At 39.3% G+C, this 19338-nt stretch overlaps 1 protein-coding gene across 1 annotated transcript in view; it reads right to left on the minus strand.

Annotated features, from left to right (window-relative positions):
* HPSE2 (heparanase 2 (inactive)) overlaps positions 1-19338 on the minus strand; it is a 180670-nt gene that overhangs the window by 139175 nt on the left and 22157 nt on the right. Inside the window, exon 3 of the mRNA XM_042460947.1 lies at positions 19150-19311. Within this exon, the coding sequence (XP_042316881.1) occupies positions 19150-19311 (162 nt within the window). The remainder of the gene's footprint in view (positions 1-19149; positions 19312-19338) is intronic.

A 19338-nucleotide genomic window follows, 5' to 3' on the forward strand; every position in this document is an offset into this window, starting at 1 on the left:
TGCATCATTGAAACACCATATGTCCACTGTGACTCGAAGCAGCTTTATTTTGGCTGTGTGTAACAGGCCTGAGAGACTGCTTGGCATTGCAGACAATGGTCTTCAAATGTACACATAAGAAATAGCCTCTCAGGGTAAAATATCTTGCTGATAATTAAGATATATGTACTAAAGCTACTACCATCACAACAAATGCACTGTTAGTCACAAGTGTGCATTATGTACATTTTCATGGTGTGTGTGTGTCAAAAATATTTTTCAATAGGGAGAAAAAAGCAGATCAGATGTATTTCTAAAAATACATGATTTTAATAGTCTAAGAGGCAAACAATTGAATGCTATACAATTAACAAAAAATAGTTTAATGTCCACTGTTAACAAAAAGCATTTGTGGAAAGGTTCCACAGGTGTGTGAAGTGTGGCCCTATATAGCACTCAAAGGTGATCTTCAGGAGTAGCTGTTTGTCTTTTCAATAGATTGTAGTGCCACATCCATTTTTTAAAAATCAGAAGTGGACTTCTGGACTTCTCAAGGATTTTGTTTTATTGATTTACTTATGCAATCTGTGCCCCCCTCTCCGAGAATCCCAGGTATAGAAAACTGGGCCTGTCCTCCACTTTTTTAATACATATTATATACATACTACAGAAATCTGATCTAGGTTGGCATGCTCTTGCAGTTCATGTCTGCCTCGTACACTTCACTGTTGTTGTTTTTTAAACCTGAAGGGTGAGGATACAGCAAGAAGATGCAGGTCTCAGAGGAGAAGAGAGGCCCCTTGCCCCCTGGACCACAGAAGAAGGTGGCAGTATTCTAAAATATGGTCTGGGAAGGATCTAAGAAGGGGTGGAGCTTCATAGAAAGTGGATGTAATTTGCTGGCTTCCTTATCGGTTAAAAAAAACACACACACCAAACATCTGGAAAGGGTGAGTTTTTGTTCCAAACCACATGTGGATTTTGTTTTAGAAAAGGCTTAGAAAGGTCTTTTGCTTCTGCCTTTGCTATCTTAGGCCAAAGAACCTCAACACTTGCTTTGAATAACAAATACCCATAAAAAAGAGATCAAGCAACAGTACCATTATTCTTATACTCTGTGAGAACAATTTAGCCAGTGATTGATAAATTCTGTTTCTATCCTTCAAAATATTTACCATACAGATCACAATACAACAATACAGGCAAATTTGTACTCAGAAAATTTAAGGACTACATCAGAAAGAAGTGAATCCTTATGAAAATTCTGTTTCCATATCCCTACATTTGAAAAACATGGCTGTTCATTTCACTACTCATTAAGGGAATATCTCTCTTTAAACATAATGTCACACCATGAAATTGCAACATGCAGTACTCTGGTGGTGCACTGCGACAATGCCCCAAGAACCTACAATTAGAAAATTAATAAGATTATGTTCTGTTAATATTCATGAATTTCTCATGGGGCCCTCTCATTACTGCTCCTACAATGTTTCTAATCAACTGTTTCTTCACAAAATGTTCAGAGATCCAGTATCCCAGTCCAGTTCCTTCTACAAGAATGGAAGATCTAGACCACCCTGTCTCTCAAACTAGCCATAGACAGCAGGCACAGTTCCCTTGTTAGGAAAGGTTCTGTATTCAGCATGATTCCATGCATATGTAAGTGAAAACCTATTACTCTCTTTCTCAAGTCTTCATGCCATTTCCTTCTTCTAACTTATCCTGTTGGGCTGGCTCAGATGTATCAATTCTCTGTTTCTTTCCCTTTTTTTAACACACGCACAATGACATTGTCATATGAGACAAGTGAAGACTGAATTTGAGGGCTAAAAAACAGATGTTTCCCAATCTCTCTCTGCAAAGTCATATTTTATCTATGGCTCTTCCTTGAATTTATAGCCAATGAAGAGATGTTACTACATTAGCTCATGGAGGGGGTGGATGATAAAACAAGAGAGGAAGAGCCAGACAAGGCCCAGAGAAGTTATCCAGAGCGCTGCAATCGGAGAAGCGTGACGAATGGGCAGTGCGGGTGCTGCAGGCTCCAGCAGAAAGGCAGATTGGCTGGCTAAATGTGATTGGCCACAGCTGGAAGAAGCACTGCACACACGCACACATATGTGCGTGTGTGCATACACACACCATCTGGAGCTCCTTAAAAGCGCTTCCCCATGTGATCCAGTTTAGGGAATGCCCAGCAGAAGGAAGAAAAGGAGTAACTGCTCATCAACTCAGGCAGATCCATCCCCAATGCCCCCTAATTACTTAATGGAGAATTGTTGGACTCAGCTTGAGCTTCCCCCTTCAAAGCTGCTTGCCTCCTTGCCAATGGGTTCACATTTCACTCCTAAAAGGACCCCACCCCTTTTGCCTCTTCTGAGTAATTCAATAACTGTAGTTCCTGGCATGATGACCCAGCAGTGCTAGAAGAAGGAAAGATGATCCAACTTCCAAGTCCATTACTCCCTAAGTGCTATTCAGCTATTCTTCTATCCAAGGTAGTTTCTTACCTACAACCTGTAGTTCAGGCTTCCCAAACTGGTGCTCTCCAGTGGTGTGAACAGGTCCCATCATCTCCCAGACTTCATAATAGGAATAGTGGGAGTTGTAGTTCAAGGGGCACCAGATTTGGAAACACTGCTCTATTTCATTTGTAGAAAATGCATCACAAAGGTCCAGATTGGAATGAAAATACTCATAGTGGCATCTAGAATACATGTGTATGTATGCTCAAGACAACATCCTTCTCTCAATATTTTTAATTAATTTATCTCAACCATATACATGGATCAGAGATCCATGTGTATCCCCTCCCCTTTTAAAAAAGGATCTCAGGTTCTTTCCACCCTGTTTATTTTTAAAATGAGAATATTGTTGATTTTTTAAAATATAAAATGTGATTAATGAATACTGGCCATATTCAACCAGTGCAGCTGTTTCCAACATGGAGTAAATTGCATTGTATCTGTCTGCCATGTTAAAGATGGGGACCCTGTCAGAAGAAAAGAGGTGGCAACTCTCATTCAGCATGGTTGAATACTGAAGCTCTGGGAGGCAAGCCCTTATTGGCGTAGAGACAGCTTCTGGATCTTAAACAGCTACTTATCTCAAAAGGATTCATAACCTGAATGGTGATGCAGGGACAAGATCCTGCCACAAACTGAGAAACCAACTCTGTCCCCACATCTACCCAGAGCAGTATTACAGCGATCGATAACATCACCAAAAATCAGGAGTATATTTACTAGTTCTTCCTGTACTCTACATTGGACAAATAGAACTCTACTCAAAATGATAAATGGACACAAATCTGTACCAGCAATGCCCCTCTACATTCTACATTGGGCAAATAGAACAGTCTCTAGTCAAGAGGATAAACAGACACAAATTAGACATTAACAATGGCAATACCTAAAAACCAGTTGCAGATCATTTCAACAACTAAGTAGCCACTAAATCAGCTTCTTGTTTTGTACTGGTCTAAAAAGGAGGGCATGGGGAACTGTAGACAAAGTATAGGCAGACAGATGGTGAAGTGGTCTGGAATCAAGCAAGGTACTGGAGTTGGGCTGTTCCTCGCAGCAGGTAGTGCCTCCCACTGATCAGAGCAACCCCTGTGGCCAGTTGAATGATAATCCAGATGCAAACACACCCACTGTTCCTTCTTCCTTTGCTTTTTCTTCTAACCTACATAGGAATCTTATCCTGGCAATAAAGAATTGATCTGTCGTCAGGAATGTATCCCTGAAGGCATGGATGAAAGAATGAGTGATGACTCCATCATCACCATGACCACAACATTCCTCTTTTATTCTCTTTCCTCTCAGAACTCTAACAGCTTACATATACCATTCTATACAGCATTTTCAAAGCACATCCGCTTTAACAAAAATTGTACGGGAACACATTCTGGGTTATACCTTCTATGTATTAAATCTTAACAATAAGTGGTCTCAGTCTGCAATTACAGTTCACTGAACTCAAGTTCTAGATTTCCCAGTCAGCCAAGAAAGAGTTTTACCTTTAATCATTTTTCTATGCAAATATATCTTTCTTTTTAACACGAGGCACTAAAACATGTCACAGACAGTAATATGACAATGTTCACCATGTTTCTGTGTATCTATACAATCTATACAAAAAGCCTCAACATATAAAATAGCAGTTCTCAAATAGTGGTAGGAGGACACAGGAAGGACACAAAATTGACTAAGGTGGGACATAGATAAGAGGATACATGAAAATTCAGAGCAACAAATATTACTCACCATAGTACCAATGCAATTTTTTAAAATATTCTTTTTGTTTTATAGTTATCATAGCAGTAAATTTATGCTCAGTGTTATCATTACAATTTTCTATGCTAGCAAAATTATTATTAATTTGTATTTACTCCAAGCAATACTTCACAGCAATTTTCTGTACCCTGTAAGTGAAAAAAAATGTAGTAAGAGAATGCTTGTAAACTTAGATGGAGGAAAAATGAGTTTATTTGTTTCTATTGTGGAGGGACCCAGGCTTTTTGCAAATTGACAGATGGGACTTAAAATACAAAAGTCTGAGAACAGCAAGATATATGGTTAAGAGAAAAAACTACACACATAATATATAAATTCATTTCAAAGAATCAACAAATTAATTCAGTTTCAAGAGAGATGATAAGAGAAGTACGCCACCATCTCTTTTGCAGATAGTAAGAAAGAAAATCCCCTAGCCCAGTGGAGCAGGGGCCCCCAGGGAAGGGGACACAAGAATTACTCAACGAAGGGTGGAAACTTGGAGACCCCGATTCCCCTCCCTCCTGCTCCTGTTCCCAAACTTTTTAATCTCTAAAATGTACACATGGATTGAGTTAAACATTGAATTTACTTAAATAAACTGTTCTAATTTGAATGATGTTATTTCCTTATAAAATATTAAAATATGAATACACATGAATGTTTGAATAAAACACTCACACTAAATAAACAAAATATTTTTATTCATATAAAAATTTGGGGGGAGGAAGTGCAGCATCAACATGTAGAATCAAAGGTGAGTCCCAAAGGTAAAAAGCTTGAGTGCCACTGCCATAGCCTAGTGCTTCTTCAGCCATCTGATATCAAGCTCCAGCAGGGGTTCTGTCCTAACGTATAGGGGCTGGCACCATATTTGCACCTGCTGACAACAACTGTTACATTCTTTCCTGGAAACTCACCGCCAGCAAACAGTGGTTCATGGATTGGCATGACAAGTAGCATGACCTTAACCATATAAAGAAAGTTTTCATTCATACCCAAAGGCCTCCATTCATAAAGGTGAAATTAAGGTTCCTACTTGGATACAATTTGAGCCACATCTTTAAGCACTGCTGTCATAAAGGAACTAAACATAGGGCTCTAAGGTTTTTTCCCCCCTCAGCAACACAGTGAGTGACATAGAGCAAACTATGATGCACCTTAAGTGAGTTTTCCCCAGTGCTGCTTTTTCCACGACAGTGGAACAATGTTCTCTTTTATCTAATTTTATCCCCTTTATCCACCTTAAAATCTAAATCTGGAAACCCTATTGGAGGGCAAGAGAATAAAGACAAAAGCCAAGAAATGAAACTAGATAAAAGTATTAATAGGACAATTTACACACTACTAAAAAAAAAAAAGCTTAAAGCCCAAACATACACTAGTTCAGTGTACAGACAGCCTGTAGATGTGGTAAGTATTTATTATCCCTGTATTTCACATAGGAAATTGAAGCTGAGAAAGGGCCTTCCCTAAGTAAGTAACTCATGTAAAACATAGTGACATTGAGCAAGTGCACATTGGCTTTTCCATCACTGAAATACTGCAATGGGAAAAACTGCAGCTGTGAACTTTGCTTCCTTTAGAGCTCTCAAAGGATATAACTTAATTAAAATATTACTTTCTTCTCTCTATTCCTATATCTTATCTCACAACACCCTGACTGTGGAAGTCTTTGCCAAAGGAAGTTAGGCTGACGCCATTTCTTCTGAGCTTCCAGCAGGCAGCCAAGACAGTGCTGTTTTGCAGGGCTTTTGGTCCTTGAAATTTCTCTTGTTACTTTAATAATCTGGTTTTAAATTATTTTTAGGAGTGTTTTTAGTTGGTTTTAAAAGTGTCTATGTACGTATTTAATGTTTTTACTTTTTAAAAATGTTTTTATCTGTTTTGCATGATCTCAGGGGGTCTGATGGGCTGAGAAATGATGTGTAAAAGCTTTAAATATAGTCAGTCCCCCATATCCATGGAATTCCTTATCCATAGATTCAACCATCTGTAGATTGAAAATATTCCAAAAATATATGAATTCCAAAAAGCAAACTTTGAGTTTGTCATTTTATCTAAGGGACACCATTGTACTATGTCACTGTATTTAATGGGACCTGAGCATCCACAGATTTTGGTACCCATGGAAGATCCTGGAACCATACCCCAACAGATACCAAGGGTCCATTGTAAATTATACCTTACAAAATTTCACAACCAGGATGCATGTGGTCAAGCAACATTAGAGTGTAGTCAAGATGGCAAAAATTATTAACAAAGGACACATAAGTCACAAGAGATTGAGGCAGCTTGCCTTTGCCTGAGCCTACTGGGAAGGGCAAGATTCTACCCCATCCTTTCCTCTCCTCCCTGAGTTAACTGAGTGCAAACTACTTTTGCACTTTGAACTCAGTTTGCACAAATTGAAATAAGGTAGGGACAAAAGGGGAAAGTGGAGGAAGAAGAGAAACTGGGATGTTTTAAAGGCACCTGAAAAGATGGGGATGACAGATGATTAATCAGGACTGTCTCTGCCAAATCAATACAGTTGGGAGGTATGAAAAACTAACCAAGTATGATCTTAAACTTATAGTCCATTCAGATGTAATATTTTGGGCAAGAGGATATAAAAGGACAGGTTACTATTCTAACTTGTTACCCAAAGAACAGGTGGGGGGAGACTGGGGGAGTCCCCCACAAACTGTCATCTTCGCTTCAAATGCTGGGGAAATTAGCTTTGCAAGAGGCTTGGGTAACCTTTGGACCATGGGCCCCAGCGTATAACAGTACTGCAGGTTTGGGTGAATTAAAGTTTTATTTAGAAAAATGCAGAGTGCAATCACACACAAGATACCAGTTCAATCAGACACAACATACAGAGCTAACTGAAATGGAAATACAGAAAGGGAGTTTTTAGTGGTATGCAGTGACTCAGATTTCAAGAAGAAATGCAGATTACTTGGGGAAGGAAGGAGCACTTTAGATTTGATGGTTTTGTTTACCTGGATGTACACATGCCTTGGGAGATACAATCTTTTTTCCTAGGAACCTGACCTAGTGTTCTTGTCATCGATCTCTCAAAAACATGCTATCTCCAGGTAAGAGATATAAAAATATGAGGCTCCCAAAATAGAGTGTGGAGTATGCAGAGGTGCTTAACAAACTTAAGTCCCATATCTTGCTTCTTATAGAATTCATTGCTAAAAAGCAAGATGACTGGAGTTAAAAAAAACTCTAAAAATAAAATGATTTCATAATCTACATCGAATTATTCTTCCCAACTATAACAACATTGATTCAATGGAACTTATAAAAATGTTGACAGATATAATTCTGATTGAATGATTCAATATGTCTCCACTGTTAATTTTGACTAATAATAAGATTTAGGCCTAAATATGTAATCCACAAACACAAGAAAACCCTTAGGTTTTCAAAAGGGGAAAAACTGTTTCCCATGGCTAACATTGGGGAGATAGAAATGCACGTTTATCCAAAGCAAGCAGCTCTTATTTGCTTCTAATCCCCATGAACAAGGAGGGTTTCACCATTATCCAGTGTCATAAACATATGATGAAACTCCCTTATAAGGTGTCAGATATTGTTCCAACAAGCCTAAAACCATCTAATCTATCACCCAGTCCTACCAATACAGCACCATTCAAAACTACGTAGAGTTTATGCAAGAGTTATAGCATTCCATTTTGTAGAAGCTGTTTGGAATTCAAAGTGTGGAGGCCCCAATGATAAGTGTAACTGAAATACTCTTCTGTGACATTTCATATAAGCCAATGACAAGACAAGTGAGGTGAAGAAAAGAAATGAGATCAAAGATCAAGCATGAGAATTCAATAACAAGTAAATCATAAGACCAGGCAGCATGTGGATCATCACCAGGAATGGTGTCAAGGGTATTTTTCAGCTTCTACTGCTTGCCTCTGTAAGACACTTCCATTAATGAACGGATGAAGACATAATCATTAACTGTTTTGCATATTGTATAAATGAGAGCGATTCCGATGAAAGGAGAGCATAGCCATTTTAAACTGAACAAAAGGATTTTGTTTGTTTAGATGCAGTGTTCTACACAAAGAACTGCTGGGGTTGTCTGCACATACAACTAGAGATATGTACTAGTGTGTAGACTCACAGATTAATCAGTACAGAAAGAATTCTGTATTAATTAATTACAACTAAAGCAGAATACTTTACTTTGTTTGTTTTTTGTTTTTTATTTATATACCGCTATTCCAAAGATCATTGCGGTGAACAGTAAGTAAGCTAATTAGCAAGTAAGCTAATTTGCCCCCAACAGTTAGGGTACTCATTTTAGCAACCTCGGAAGGATGCAAGCCTGAGTCAAGCTTGGGCCCTTTTGCTGGTCTTGAACTCGCAACCTTGTGGTTTTGAGTGAATGGCTGCAGTACAGGCATTTAACCACTGCGCCACCAGTGGTTAAATTGTTGAGATAATTCAGACATTTCCTGTGGTCACCACATACTGAATAATAAAGTGACATACTGTACATTCATGTATGATCCATACTGATAGTGAGAAGATGCTCGTTATCAATTTAGAAACAGCAAAACACTTCAGTAGAAAAAAAGCAAAACACCAGAGCTTGAGATACACACTGCAGAGCTCCCTATTCTATGCAGCCTTGTTCACTGACTGTGGCACTAGAGCAGAAGTGGGGAATACACAGCCCCCCAGAAGTTCTTTTTCTAGTGATTTTCACTTTCTATATTCCCTAATTATTTTGCTGAAGTTAAAAACCTGCTTTAATCAATTTTGTCATAAGATTTAATTAGAATTCATTAGGGTGGGTGCCTTTCCCCCTGTCACATTAAGGAAAACAGGAAGGATTGCTTTTTCAGGAGAGGAAATATTAGAAGTGGAGAAAATGCATCACACAGAAATATTGCTAAGCAGGTTTATCTATGTGATTTCTTTGGGGAGGGAAGACAGAGAAACAGAGAACTTCTTGGAGACAAAATCAGAGCAAAATAACTGGGTTTCTGGAGATAATAACAGTGATGTTTTGAGGAAAGAAGAAGAAAAGAATGGAAAAGAAGAAAAAACTAGGTCCGGGAATAAATTGGGAATGATGTATTTGCTCAGCAGGAAACAAAGCCTTCAGTCAGTGTGAGCATTTCAAAATTTCAAAACTGTCAGAACTTGATTATATTCTGGACTAATTATTATTGTATAATATACAATTATTATATAATATTTGGAGTAAGCACTATGAACCTCTTTGCAATTCTTTAGTATGTTACTCATATACTGTTAAGTCCTTGGATAATTAAGTAAAAAGTGTTTCTCAAACCTACTCTCCATTTCTTCCTCTCGACTTCTCCCCTCTCTTCCCATTTTGGTTTTACCATTTTCCTCCTCTGCTTCCTCATTCATCACCTTTTAATTATACAGTTAAAGTAAGATGGGTGCAGAGAAGAGTGGGCTTGTTAGAATAATTAAAACTGCAGATGTCACACACTGTATTTAGGCTAGCTCATTAGCACATGAAAAGCATGTGCTCTACCACTGATCTTTGCAGATCACACTTCTGATTAGGAGTGGGAGGCAGAAACGATGCAATCATTCAGTTACACAGAAATATGTTCTACATAAGCTCAGAGACTCAAAAATTTCAGATTAAGAAATCTGCGCTTTTGATTCATTGACCAATTTTTGCATCTATCCACTTACTGTTGATTTGCAGTGGATCAGTGCCCTATAACTGACATAGAGCTTGTTCCCACTAGGGGATACCCCGCGTTCTGAATCGATTTCAATAGGCAGCGTGCCCATTAGGATTCGGTTTAAATCTAGAACAGTTCTAGACCAACCCGGAATCGTTCCCACTAGAAATCGAATCCAAAAGCGGGTTAAAATTTAAATCCGCGTTTTCCTCATTTAACGCGTGTTAAAAAAACACTAGGGTCCTACCTAGTGTTTTTCCCTTGATTCAAGTTAGGAACCGGATTATTTAGATGAGAACGATATCGTTTCAATCGGGCTAGAAGGATGGGAGGAGCTGACTGCGAAGGGGGCTGTCCTTGGGGGAGTTGCCCTTTCTGTCCCGTTCCGTCGTTACCTCCGCCATCTTTTGTCCCTTCTCTGCTCCAGCGTTGCAAAAAAGGTAAGGACATTTTATTAATTTTTTAATGTTTTTTTTCTGCCGAAGGCGCTCAATCCCTGATTCGTTCAAGCGCCTGGTTCCCCTGTTTTTTAAGCGCCTGTCGCTTCTGTGATTTTAGCGCTTGTAATTTAAGCGCCTGGCTCCCCTTGTCATTTAAGCGCCTGTTACGCTTGTTTGCTTATGCTATCTCATGCTGAGTTATGTCTTTATTAAACAATTATTCTATGCTATGCTTCCCTGAAAGAATATGCTTTTGTTACTTACTTTTGGTACTGGTTTTAAAGTAATGACTTTCTCCGCTTTATTCAATAGGAAACTATTCCGGACGTTTGAGGGGGGGGGGGGAATGTTTTAGCTGTTACAGTATTTCAAAGCTAGCCGTTAATTTACTTCTTACTAGCTATTAACAAACAAGACATTTGAAGAGTAAATCAAGTGTACATGCTGATAGGGATGGGAAAAAAAGAGGTGCTGCTGTGTGACAAACTGAATCAAAGAAGTTATACTATAATTAGATCTCACGCTCTGGAACAGATTTTCTCTACCTGACAGTTCCCAGATATGCCGGACTCCCACCACTCCCAGGCAACAATTATATTATGGGCTTTGTAGTCCGTGTGGACAAAGACAAAAGAAAAACTCTTTTCAAGGTCCCAGTAACAAAATGTCTTTATCTAAGTAATGACCTTCATGCCCTTCTCTGTAAATTCTACAGCCTAGGAGTACATTAACATTTCATTCAGCATTAATTAACTAATTAAATACTTTAAATTTATGGTGTTTATACTAACAAATCAAGTTCCTAATTTCTAATGTTTAACATTATTGAATTATTTATTGTTTGTCTAGCCGATGTATAGCCCACCTTTCTCTTTATGCAGAATCCTAGGCAGCCTACAGAATCTATAAAACAAGATACAATTGTAACATTATTTATACCAAAGTTTTAAAATAATTAAATAACTGTGAAATTAAAAACATGATAAAAACAATATAAAAACATTGATCATGATGCGGGGAAATTAAAAAAAATAAAGCCACCCTACCACAATGCTTTCTTCACTTGATTTTCAGTCAAAGGACTACCTGAATAAAAGGTCTTAGCTTGCTGGCAAAATAAAAGGAAAGAGGGAGACAACCAAACCTCCCATGGTAAATAATTTCACAGTCTGGAAGCATCCACTGAGAAGACTCTTTCCCAGGTCTTCATCAGATGTGTCTGTGATGATGGTGGAACTGAGAGAAAGGTTTCACCTGAAGATTTTAAAAATGTTGACAGGCTCATATGTGGAGATATGGTTTTTCAGATACTGTGGAACCATTTAAAGGCCATAAGCAACACCTGGAATTCTGATTGAAAACAGACTGTTAGCCAGTGAAGCCTTTTCAACAGGGGGGTTCTATGTTCCTTGTAACCAGCCCTAGTAACCAGCCTAGCCACAGCATTTTGGACCTGTTGAAGTTTCTGAACAGAATATGTTACAACAATCCAAGTGGGATGTAATCAAGGCCAGATCTGATCTCTCATGAAATCGGGTGAACCTAACAATCCAAGCCTAGGTAATACCTTTAATAGGGTCACTGTGATATTACAATGTTGGCAAGCTTCTTTTTCATCAGGCTGATCATGCAAAATTTATAGGATGGGAAATGAAATAATAAAATATGGTATGAAATAGTGGCCCTTGGGTCTACAGGCACACTGACTTCCAAGATGGAGATTGCAGACTTGGTGAAGAAGAAAGGTGTTAAGATACCAATTTACATATTTAAAAGCTGCTTTCCTCTCTGTAGACAAAAAGGTTGTCTGTAAATCACAGATCTGTTCATTGCCTTGGTCAAAACACATTGTTCCTGAACTGGTTTAAAGTAGAAGCAAGAAATATCAGTGTTCTCTATGAATAACATCCCTAGTGTTGCCAACTTATCTGTCCATCCTTGGCCACAGGTAAACTGACTAAGAGCAGCCTCTGCAGCTGGACTAAACTGTGTGTTCTAGGGACAGTTCTCCCTAGAAATGTGCTTTCTGCCTTCAGAAGACAAAGCAAGCTGCATAACTTCAAAATTCTTGGATTGGAGTGGGTAAGGATTAGGCAAGGACTTTGGAGAGCACACAGTGAGCCTGACAGGTCAGTCATGATTCCCTTGCTGAATCCCCCAGTAATGTACTCACCGCAGCAGGCGCTCCCAGTTTCAGGATATGATGGAGATAGCTGCAGCAGCACATCTGGCTGTCATTAATGAGCCTACAGTCAGGTCATGTCCTTTCTGGCAGTAAATTCCACCTTAGGACAGCCCCAACAGAAGCACTGCAGGGTCCACTAGGCTCTTGTCTTCAAGACAAGCAGACAAATGTTCATTTCACCCAGCTCAAGGAAGTGATTAGTTAAATCAGCATGAGGCTTCCAATCCAAGCATTAGGTCGGACGTCTGCATGCAGGGGTCCAAAAGCCACGTGTGTGTGTGGGGGGGGGGGGGGGTGTTCCACAACCACAACCTAATGAGTAATTTGTTCCTCAAAATAAGTCAAATACTAGGACCCTTGTCTAATTAAAAAACTTAGAGCTAGCTGATCATACTGTATAAACGTTTTGCCCATTCATCAATTAATTAAGTGAATAAATATGCCTATGACATCTTTTAAGGCATAAGTGTTCTGAGACAGTTCATGACTATAGTGGTCACAAAAGATGGTAATGGAATTTACCGTGTAATAAGCAAAAGCTACCACTCATTTTTGGTTGGATAAATTATTTCAAATATTTAATAACACATACTAGAAACACAGCATACTAGAAAAATACTTAAAAACAAACACATCCTAAACTTGCTACTTCAACAATTAAGATTCTTGATCAAAAATGGATAAACAGATGCTTTACTTTATTTAATCTCCTTCTTAAACTCATGCACAATTTTTGAAGTGATGGTGACACATCCTGCGGGAGGCCAAACCAAGGACAGCAGTAATTTCTCCAAACCCGCCCACAGAGAAGGCAACATTCTTCCAAAGTGCACTGAGACAGTTACTGACTTCAGAAGTGTCTGCTGATCCTGCCAAAAAGACATGCTTTTTTCCTCCCTCAAATAATATAGGTTGCCAAAATTTCATAATGTTCACAGACACCACTATTAATGTCCATATATATTCAAGAATGATATAACCTAAGAAGGAATAAGAGACTTCACAGACTTGTGTGCATGTGTCTAAGGCTAGCTGCTATATTTGAGGCTGAAGAGAAACTGTTTCCCAGGCTAGTCACTGAGTGCTGAAGGATTTGTTTTTTGCTAGTCTATAGCCTGTGACCTGGCAGTCTTAACAGAGTGAATCTTTTCTTTAGGAACCATTCTACATTCCTCTTGATTTCTGGTTATAGCATTCTGAGCTTTGGATTCTATAGATTTCTTATGCAGAGGGAAGTCCTGCCTTGCAAATGCTGATAGCCTTCTGATTGTTCTAACTCAAATATTTGTTATGTTGTTGTTGTTTTAATGTTTTCTTGATTATGAAGATTTCATTTTGGATTTTTTCCCCAACCATAAAATCAGAGAAATACAGAATCATAGAACTAGAAGAGACCACACAAGGACCATCCAGTCCAAACCCCTGCCATGCAGGAATACACAGTCAAAGCATTCCGACAGATGACCATCCAGTCTCTGTTTTAAAACCTTCAAAGGAGACTCCACCACATTCCAAGACAGCATATTCCACTGCAGAATAGCTCTTACAATTAGTTCTTCCTAATATTTAGGTGGAATCTCTTTTCCTGTAGTTTGAATCCATTGCTCCATTGAGTCCATTGTTAAAGGCGTGTACCCAATTTTGCTATTGCACTAGTGGCAAGCTTGTTGCGCTGGTGGCTGGTTATTTCAAGTTAGCCCAAGGATATTTCAAGTTAGCCCAATATCCATGGATGCTCAAGTCCCATTAAATACAATAAATAGTAAAATGGTGTCCCTTATATAAAATGACAAATTAAGGTTTGCTTTTTGGAATTTATACATATATTTAGTATTTTCAAGCTGTGGATGCTTGAATCCATGGATAAAGAATCAGTGGATACTGAGGGGCAGCTGTACTTAACCTAGCCCTAGGGCATATCACAGACTGACAATACTGTATATTATCCTTGAGTCAGATTCAGACTTATGGAGGCAAGAGGGAACCTCAGTGTTTGACACTTATTTCTCCCAATCCTTACCAAAAAATTAGACATGGAGCGCTGGGATACCCTACAGAACTATATGAGAGGCAATACAGGGGACTGTCGGGAAAGTGGAAATTGGCAAAAACTGTTTCCCAACCTTTCTTTAAGTGGGAAGTCTCTGCTGGGATCTCAATCTGCTCAATGAATAGAAAGAGCCATGCTGTTCATGGAATGGTCCATCTGGATCCAATCCATTCTGCATTGTTTTTACACTGATGATAAGCCACCTTGAGTATTTATTAAAAAGTCTGAAAATAAATAGAATAAAAGATTAATATAAAATAAAATAAACACAAAGGGCATGGCCTCTGCTGATCAAAGAGAGCCACAGCATCTCCTACATCCCAGTTTGGGTCACATTTCCACTATAAGAACAGTTTTCTTGAAACATTCATTCCAGAAAAGATATTGCTCACATTGCCAGATAGTGACAGAGGATATTGATCAAGAAATGAGGGCAAATGCACATGGCACAAAGTAGATTTAAGCATATGTTAAAGGCACTGCACCAATCAGTATCAGTTCTCAGCTTACTTCCAATGGTTATTTAATATTTCAAGCCTTGATCACCTTTTAGGACATGAAACTGAAATCCCTGTTTGGAGCCGTTACAAACTCAAACAATTACAACAATCTGACTATGCAATAGAACAGTCTTTCTGTGTATCTCAGTGCTTTGAATCTGTCATATGCCTAACCCTGCTTTGGACCAAGAAATGGCCTTCATTTCTTGCTCAAGAACCTCTGTCACTATTTGGCAATGTGAGCAATATCTTATCTGACATATGGGGTATAACTGATCTTGCTTATGTGCTATGGCCAATCTTTGAATGAATGTCATTTCATAGTTTATATAACTAGCTCTCATCCTTTCCATTTAGCCATACGGCAAAGAAAAGAGGAAATAAGCTGACAATATTAAATCAACGTTGTGACTTTCTGTAGAGTAGGGTGAGAAAAGCAACCCTTGAAGGAGGCAAGCTTCATAGCTCAGAGGAAACTGTATAGAATGGGGCAATATAAGGCTTGGTAAAGAAAGAGACCAGAAAAACCTCCCACAAGTTTAATACTAGCAATTTGTTGCTTTCCATATGCATTGGATTATAACTCTCATCATCCCTAGTTACTGCAACCAATGGCGATACTGCCTCCTGTATGGAGTTGTAGTCCAATACCTCTGAAGGTCACTGTGTTGGGGAAGGCAGTCCTAAGCTGATGGGCTATCTGTTCCCACTTTGTAAAAAAATCTGTATGATGTATCTTTCTCCTGTAAGCTTTTCTGCTCCAGTCCCGACAAGCAGGTGTAATTGTCCCTATGCATCAGTCCTCCACTCACTCCCTTTACACAACGCCAAAGACAGAATTCTACATAGGAAAGAGAAATATTTACATGTCTCTGTCAAGTTACAAGTAAATATTATGTTCTGCCCCCTGAGAGCACAAGGCCCAGCTCCATTTATGAAATCAGAGATTAAACTTCCTTAACAATTATCAGACTGCTTCAATCTCATCCAAGAAGGCTAGACATTACGTTGCCATTCATTTTGCCTTACAGAGAAACCTGGGGCTGAAATCTTCCATCCTCCCCCATAAATACACTTTAAAAGGCCAAGAGCCTGCAATAACCAGGTGCCCTTCAAGAGGCAGGTCCCACACAAAAATGCCAGCAATGCTCTAGGCCTCTTTGAAACTGCCTTCAAGCACAGTGCAGGAAGGCAAGAAACCTCCCTTTAGGGGGAGATTTGTTTACTGGAGAGTAAGCAAGTTGTCAGGGTAGATTCCAAGAGCTCAAGTGGGAATAAACAGCCAAGGGGATTGTGTTACTGAGAATGAGAAATGGCTGAGAGGGATCCTGCACAAACATAAGCCTGATGGACTCAGCTTGGGGCATCCATCACAGCTAGATCTTTTCTCAGGAGACTGGGGCAGCCCCAAAGTGAGGCTGCTATGTTTGCCAGGCCAATACAGACCCTAACGTCACAACAGCTCAGCATCCATCTGGCATCCCCGAGAAGCTAGGGGGAAATTTTAACTTGAAGCTCTCTTCTCAGGTTGTGCAAGTGACCTGGACACCACTTTGTGGGTTTTTTCCACTGCTGCCCACAGGCCAGAGGTGAGAGAACTGGAATCTTTCCTTCTGTCTTCTCACTTGCCAGGCAGGGGCTAAGTGGTTTACGAGCATCTTGCAGCTCCCCCTCACAGTCTGTCAATCACTCCAAGACCCATTTCATGGATAATTCAAACAACACTCTTAATAGAAACAGCCACGCTGCGCTGTCTGGGCCATTATCTCTTTTATATTTGCTCTTTAATATTTACTGGGTTCACACAAAGTGCATGTGCCGCCTTGGCTTCAGGGACACCAAATTATTCCTGCATCCCCTCTGCTGATGCAAGTGAGGGCAGGGAGAGGGGAATAAGCTTTTTAAAAAAGAAAGAAAGAAAGAAAACCCTCATGTGCTGCTATTTTCAGTACTGTAGTACCAAAGTGCTACAAAATGCTTGGTGTTGCTTGCATGGGCAAAGGCCCAAATCAAAAATCTATAGGCAGCTTCTGCTAGGCTAACCAACATTCCCTGCCCTGTCCAACCAAGCAGAGATACCAGAAAACCAACAGCAGCACTCTCTGGACAGAAAGGCACCCTAGGTTTGTGGCTCATAAGCCATGGCTACTAATCATGTTGGCTTTATAATACCTCTATCTTAGAAGATAATATGAATCTCAGTACCAGGTACTGGGAAACATAAATAGAAGAGTGGTATTGTACTCATGTCCTGCCTATGGGTTTTTCATAAGCATTTGGGTTGGTTATTGTGTAAATAGAATGCTGGACCACATGGACCTTTGGCCATATGTTCTAAAAACTACTATTAGAGGCCCTCCAGATCAGAGATGGCCAACTGTTGGTCTGAAGGCTATAGCAGAGTTGAAATAATCACTGGCAATCGCATCATAGATAAATAAAGTTACAGTCTGCCTTGAATTTTATTAATTTAGGAAAAACAATATTTATAAAATTAATTATAGTGCCACCTAGTTGTTTGGTTTTGGGTACAGGAAGGGAAGCTTCTGTGACAAAATATTTTTTTTATTTAGTAGTTAACATCTATATTCTGTCTTTCCTCCAATGAGAACATGGCACTCCTGTTGGAAAATCTTTGCATTCTCTCTCCCCCTCCTCAGATAGATAGGATTTTCCTGCATGCATCTCTACTGTCTTCTATCTCTACTTGCATGCCATTTGGTCCTGCTAAATTACAGGGGCAATAAATACCTTTGTAAATTGGTAAACAGATCATGTGATCTAAGCAACTTCCTTAGGAAGTTCTCTCACACAATAGATCTCTCCTGCTTTCCCTTCGGTCTCTCCATCACCATGCTCTCTCAACTTTCCTCCGAAAGATGGTGAGATACAAACTTCTTCTTTTACCTGAACTATTCACTAGACAGGTTAGGATGTAGCTTCCACGTATATGTAGATTTAAGACATTAGTAAAGTTTTGTTTTTTAAACTACAAGCTATTTGTGTCAGCCTCAGTTCTTATAGAAGCATCTTAAGGCAAAAGACCATTCCTGCTGCTCTGCTGATTTACAAGCTAGATCCTAACAGGCTTGGCTTTGATAGTTTTGATATTTTTGTTTCCTTACCAAGGGCTGAAGCCTTAGGAAACTTGAATTCCCCTACAACTCCTCCTTCACACTTTATTCTCACAACAACTTTATGAGGTAGGTCAAGCTAAGAAAGAGTGACTGAACCAAGTTTTATGGCATAATGGCAACTTGAACTACATCTCCTAGGTGTCAACAACACTCTAGCCAGTACCCTACACTGGGAAAATAGTGTGGCGCTATCCATCACTTACATCTAGGATGCATGGAATCAGAAATAACTCTTTTAAAGGAAGTCATCAGTTAACGGATACCTTAAGTGGCAACCCAAGATAGTTTATTCTGTTTCATAGCTGTATTAAGAAGCCTAATCAGAGCTGTCAATCAAATCCTGTAGATGCTGTTAAATTCAGGAGATAGTCAAGCAACCAGTCCTAGACCATCCAGATTAGAAAAAACAGATGAGGGAACACTAATAGTGCTTTCCAAATTTTTAGTTTTTGTAGGACCAGATTTTGGTTTATATGCGACATGGTTGTTTTATTACTTTCTATTGCTCTCATATGGTAGGAATATCAAAGCTCCAAATCAAGTGAGAAAACAAATTCTGTATATCATTTTGAATTCTGTAGCATTCATGTTGACATTTTGCTATTTATTTGGGGCAAGAGTATATAGTATGTGGGCTTTCAGATGCTACTGGACTTCAACTCTCAGTGCTACCAGCATAGTCAATGGTGACAGATGATAGGAACTGCAATTCAGCAATATCTGGTGAGGTGCATATTGTCATTTCTTGATTTAGCATCTTCCCATGGCTCTGTAGATATCCATTACCTTTCATCAGGAGCCTGTTATCTCTTTCCCTCCCCATAGGGGGGAAATTCTGTCAGTGGCTTAATGGAGTAACAATTCGGGCTCGAAATGGACGGTCAACCTTACCTGTTAGGGTGAGATTGCTATATGTGTTGGAAAACTGTTCCTTGTGGAGAACTAAGTGCATCTGAGCTGCCTTTTCCCTCTGAAGCTCCAACATGATGTCTGGATGCTGTGCAATCTTGCAGCCCTTCTGCTTATCCAATGCAATATCACTGCGAATAATATCTGTGATAAGAAAGAACAAGAGAAAAA

The sequence above is a fragment of the Sceloporus undulatus genome, chromosome 3 (assembly GCF_019175285.1).
Source record: "Sceloporus undulatus isolate JIND9_A2432 ecotype Alabama chromosome 3, SceUnd_v1.1, whole genome shotgun sequence".
Taxonomy (NCBI): Eukaryota; Metazoa; Chordata; class Lepidosauria; order Squamata; family Phrynosomatidae; genus Sceloporus; species Sceloporus undulatus.